The following is a 6000-nucleotide window of genomic DNA, read 5'->3' as shown; positions in this document are numbered from 1 at the left end:
TCTCTCGCTCTCCCTCCCTCTCTGTCTCCCTCTCTCTGTCTCTCCCTTACTTTCTCTCTCTGTTCAGGCCTGTGGAGTAGACTTTGAGGTCAGAGCCTTCTGCGCCACGACTGTAGAGGAGAAGATACATAAAAGGTAAGACTGTAGACTGTAGTCTAAGCATGCTATGTGCTTTCATTCAGTGACTCAGTGTGGAGGGTTTGTTAAATGATGGTGTATGTATGTACCAGGGTCGGGGGCAATTCCATTTAGATTCCAGTCAACTCAGGAAATACACTGAAATTCTAATTCCAATTCTCTTCAATGTTTTTCAATGAGGAAAATTTGGAATTTGAATTTGGTTTAGTTTACGAATTGACGGGAATTGAAATGGAATTGACCTCAACCCTGATATGTGAGCTGTTGATAATCCTAGTGTGTGAATGGTTTGTTTTACGGTTGTATGGTCTGTCATGTATTTTTCTCCTGTGTGTTATTACAGGAACTCTGTGCGTCTGGTGATCCGTAAGGTGCAGTATGCCCCAGAGAAGCCTGGTCCTCAGCCCATGGTGGAGACAACACGATCCTTCCTACTGTCAGATAGATCCCTACACCTAGAGGCCTCCCTGGATAAAGAGGTAGGACACACACACACACACACACACACACACACACACACACACACACACACACACACACACTCTCACACACACACGGCAACACTCATTACACCTAGAGACCTCCCTGGATAAAGAGGTAGGATACACACACACACACACACACACACACACACACACACACACACACACACACACACACACACACACACACACACACACACACACACACACACACACACACACACACACACACACACACACGGCAACACTCATTACACCTAGAGATCTCACTGGAATAAATAGAGGTACACACACATGAATTTGTAAAAAGCGTTCTACAAATAATATTTGATTGATTGGTTATAGCAGATGAAAAAAGGGGGGGAAATTATGTTTTGTTGCTAGGCTACCTGCAGCCATATTCTATCTCTATCTCTCTCTATCTATAAAAATAGATATATATTTAACCTTATTTAACTAGGAAAGTCAGTTGAGAACAAATTGCTTGGTTCTAATACAGTGACAATTATAAGATACCAAAAACGATTTAGTCCAATCAACTTAAGCTAAATATGTGGCTGTCCATGGTACTGATTTGTGTGTGTGTGTGTATTCGTGCAAGTAGAAAAAAACATGTTGTCTCCCCCTACTTGTAGAGAAACACCCTCCTCTTTCATGTTGCCTAAACGGTGTATGACTGTCATACAGGACAGGCTTTAAGTTTTTCTTGTCCTATGCTATCTGGCTAAAATGCTTGCTCGCTAGCCTAACTTTCTTTCATGGGTAACGATGCACCAGGCCAGCTAGTTAACATCAGCCTTCTACATCTAGCTACATATTGAACTTCCATCCTCTCAGTCCAGGGGCACAACAATGTATGAATTAATGGTTGGATCATAATTGCCTTTATAATCATTGGCCAGTACAGAGAATTAAGTAAAACCACAAGTTCAAATCCCTATCTCCATCCATGGCTAATTTAGGAAAGGGACACTTTTAGCTAGCTAGCTACTGGAGAACAACAACTCAACGAGATGCAACAATTCAAGTTGTTTCTGTTGATGACATATTTCTCTGTGATTGGAGTGAAGCCAAATGCTAACTGGCTTCCCTTGACACTTTTTTTTTGGTGCGACAGGACCATTCACAGTTGAACTCACTCAGTTTAGCTCAGTTCTAATTGTCTAGATGCTCGCTGGCTTCCCTTGCATTCAATGCTACGGGCGGCAACAATGTTATTCTCCTTTTAACCAGACAGCATCAGAAAGATGGTCTACCCATACAGAGACAGAGGGGAGCTGTTTCTCTGTCCAGACAGCATCAGAAAGATGGTCTACCCATACAGAGACAGAGGGGCGCTGTTTCCCTGTCCAGACAGCATCAGAAAGATGGTCTACCCATACAGAGACAGAGGGGCGCTGTTTCCCTGTCCAGACAGCATCAGATAGATGGTCTACCCATACAGAGAGAGAGGGGAGCTGTTTCCCTGTCCAGACAGCATCAGATAGATGGTCTACCCATACAGAGACAGAGGGGCGCTGTTTCCCTGTCCAGACAGCATCAGATAGATGGTCTACCCATACAGAGAGAGAGGGGAGCTGTTTCCCTGTCCAGACAGCATCAGAAAGATGGTCTACCCATACAGAGACAGAGAGGAGCTGTTTCCCTGTCCAGACAGCATCAGAAAGATGGCCTACAGAGAGAGAGAGGGGAGCTTTTTCCCTGTCCAGACAGCATCAGAAAGATGGCCTACAGAGAGAGAGAGGGGAGCTTTTTCCCTGTCCAGACAGCATCAGATAGATGGTCTACCCATACAGAGACAGAGGGGAGCTGTTTCCCTGTCCAGACAGCATCAGAAAGATGGTCTACCCATACAGAGACAGAGGGGAGCTGTATCCCTGTCCAGGCAGCATCAGAAAGATGGCCTACAGAGAGAGACAGAGGTGAGCTGTTTCTCTGTCCAGACAGCATCAGAAAGATGGTCTACAGACAGAGAGAGGGGCCAGTGAGATACATTCAGCCTCTTGCGAATTGAAGAAAAATTATGAAACACAGAGAGACAAAAGATACATTATTTTATGTTTTTGGGGGAAGCCTGGCTTCTCTTGGCATCCATGAATGCACACCACTGGTCACAAGCTTGAGGTATCATTGCATGCTAGGAATAAAGGACCAAATAATACACTTTTGACTACTTTAATACACATAAGTGAATTTGTACCAATACTTTTGGTCCCCTAAAATGGGGGGACTATGTACAAAAAGTGCTGTAATTTATAAACGGTTCACCCGATATGGATGAAAATACCCTCACATTAAAGGGGGATACCTAGTCAGTTGTCCAACTGAATGTATTCAGCTGAAATATGTCTTCCGCATTTAACCCAACCCCTCTGAATCAGAGAGGTAGAGGGGGCTGCCATAATCGACATCCACTTCTTCGGTGCCCGGGGAACAGTGGGTTAACTACCTTGCTCAGGGGCAGAACGACAGATTTTTACCTTGTCAGTTCTGTGATTTGATCCATCAACCTTTTGGTTACTGGCCCAGTGCTCTAACCACTACGCTACCTGCCGCCCCTACACTCTAACCACTACGCTACCTGCCGCCCCTACACTCTAACCACTAGGCTACCTGCCGCCCCTACACTCTAACCACTAGGCTACCTGCCGCCTCTACACTCTAACCACTACGCTACCTGCCGCCCCTACACTCTAACCACTAGGCTACCTGCCGCCCCTACACTCTGACCACTAGGCTACCTGCCGCCCCTACACTCTAACCACTAGGCTACCTGCCGCCCCTACACTCTAACCACTAGGCTACCTGCCGCCCCTACACTCTAACCACTAGGCTACCTGCCGCCCCTACACTCTAACCACTAGGCTACCTGCCGCCCCTACACTCTAACCACTAGGCTACCTGCTGCCCCTACACTCTAACCACTACGCTACCTGCCACCTCTACACTCTAACCACTAGGCTACCTGCCGCCCCTACACTCTAACCACTAGGCTACCTGCTGCCCCTACACTCTAACCACTAGACTACCTACTGCCCCTACACTCTAACCACTAGGCTACCTGCTGCCCCTACACTCTAACCACTAGGCTACCTGCTGCCCCTACACTCTAACCACTAGGCTACCTGCCGCCCCCACACTCTAACCACTAGGCTACCTGCTGCCCCTACACTCTAACCACTAGGCTACCTGCTGCCCCTACACTCTAACCACTAGGCTACCTGCCGCCCCTACACTCTAACCACTAGGCTACCTGCTGCCCCTATACTCTAACCACTAGGCTACCTGCTGCCCCTACACTCTAACCACTAGGCTACCTGCCGCCCCTACACTCTAACCACTAGGCTACCTGCTGCCCCTACACTCTAACCACTAGGCTACCTGCTGCCCCTACACTCTAACCACTACCTGCCGCCCCTACACTCTAACCACTAGGCTACCTGCTGCCCCTACACTCTAACCACTAGGCTACCTGCTGCCCCTACACTCTAACCACTAGGCTACCTGCTGCCCCTACACTCTAACCACTAGGCTACCTGCTGCCCCTACACTCTAACCACTACCTGCCGCCCCTACACTCTAACCACTAGGCTACCTGCCACCTCTACACTCTAACCACTAGGCTACCTGCCACCTCTACACTCTAACCACTAGGCTACCTGCCGCCAAAGCTGACAGTCAGCGCTTTAACCGAATAGTCATTATATAATTTAAAATCCAAAGTGCTGCAGTACAGAGACAAAACAACAAACTTTGTCACTGTCACAATATTTTTGGAGCTCACTGTATATTGACCCCCAACCCCTCCCCTTTATCTCTCATTCTTGTTCTCTCTCTTTCATCCTCTCTTTCTCACCCTCTCTTTCTCCCCCTCTCTTTCTCTCCCTCTCTCTCAGCTCTACTACCATGGAGAACCTATCAGTGTGAATGTCCATGCGACCAACAACTCCACCAAAACAGTCAAGAGGTTGAAAATCTCAGGTAAGACACACACATGTCCTCAGACCAGGGGGTATGGTATCCTTAGACCAGGGGGTATGGTATCATCAGACCAGGGGGTATGGTATCCTTAGACCAGGGGGTATGGTATCCTCAGACCAGGGGGTATGGTATCCTCAGACCAGGGTGTATGGTATCCTCAGACCAGGGGGTATGGTATCCTCAGACCAGGGGGTATGGTATCCTCAGATCAGGGGGTATGGTATCATCAGACCAGGGGGTATGGTATCCTCAGACCAGGGGGTATGGTATCATCAGACCAGGGGGTATGGTATCCTCAGACCAGGGGGTATGGTATCCTCAGACCAGGGGGTATGGTATCCTCAGACCAGGGGGTATGGTATCATCAGACCAGGGGGTATGGTATCCTCAGACCAGGGGGTATGGTATCCTCAGACCAGGGGGTATGGTATCCTCAGACCAGGGGGTATGGTATCCTCAGACCAGGGGGTATGGCATCATCAGACCAGGGGGTATGGTATCCTCAGACCAGGGGGTATGGTATCCTCAGACCAGGGGGTATGGTATCCTCAGACCAGGGGGTATGGTATCATCAGACCAGGGGGTATGGTATCATCAGACCAGGGGGTATGGTATCCTCAGACCAGGGGGTATGGTATCCTCAGACCAGGGGGTATGGTATCCTCAGACCAGGGGGTATGGCGTTATTGGAAACTCACGCTGTTCTGCGGGCAGGCCTGACGGTTTTGGAGTACAGCAGAAGGGACTTTATGCAGCAGGTTAGGAGAATCAACGTAGCAGGATAGGAGAATCAACGTAGCAGGATAGGAGAATCAACGTAGCAGGATAGGAGAATCAACGTAGCAGGATAGGAGAATCAACGTAGCAGGATAGGAGAATCAACGTAGCAGGATAGGAGAATCAACGTAGCAGGATAGGAGAATTAACGTAGCAGGATAGGAGAATCAACGTAGCAGGATAGGAGAATCAACGTAGCAGGATAGGAGAATTAACGTAGCAGGATAGGAGAATCAACGTAGCAGGATAGGAGAATCAACGTAGCAGGATAGGAGAATCAACGTAGCAGGATAGGAGAATCAACGTAGCAGGATAGGAGAATCAACGTAGCAGGATAGGAGAATTAACGTAGCAGGATAGGAGAATTAACGTAGCAGGATAGGAGAATTAACGTAGCAGGATAGGAGAATCAACGTAGCAGGATAGGAGAATCAACGTAGCAGGATAGGAGAATCAACGTAGCAGGATAGGAGAATTAACGTAGCAGGATAGGAGAATCAACGTAGCAGGATAGGAGAATTAACGTAGCAGGATAGGAGAATCAACGTAGCAGGATAGGAGAATCAACGTAGCAGGATAGGAGAATCAACGTAGCAGGATAGGAGAATTAACGTAGCAGGAT

General features: G+C 48.1%; 1 protein-coding gene across 5 annotated transcripts in view; it reads left to right on the top strand.

The window, feature by feature from the left end:
* Window positions 1–6000, top strand: part of LOC129835492 (arrestin red cell-like) — a 97552-nt gene that overhangs the window by 58710 nt on the left and 32842 nt on the right. For all 5 annotated transcript variants that reach the window (XM_055901136.1, XM_055901138.1, XM_055901137.1 and 2 more), the window contains 3 exons: window positions 68–135; window positions 482–617; window positions 4517–4601. In XM_055901136.1, coding sequence (XP_055757111.1) covers window positions 68–135; window positions 482–617; window positions 4517–4601 — 289 coding nt within the window. The remainder of the gene's footprint in view (window positions 1–67; window positions 136–481; window positions 618–4516; window positions 4602–6000) is intronic.

This window comes from Salvelinus fontinalis, chromosome 36 (assembly GCF_029448725.1).
Source record: "Salvelinus fontinalis isolate EN_2023a chromosome 36, ASM2944872v1, whole genome shotgun sequence".
In the NCBI taxonomy this organism is placed as follows: Eukaryota; Metazoa; Chordata; class Actinopteri; order Salmoniformes; family Salmonidae; genus Salvelinus; species Salvelinus fontinalis.
Note: the sequence above shows the minus strand (reverse complement) of the source record. Positions and strands in the feature narration are given on the sequence as shown.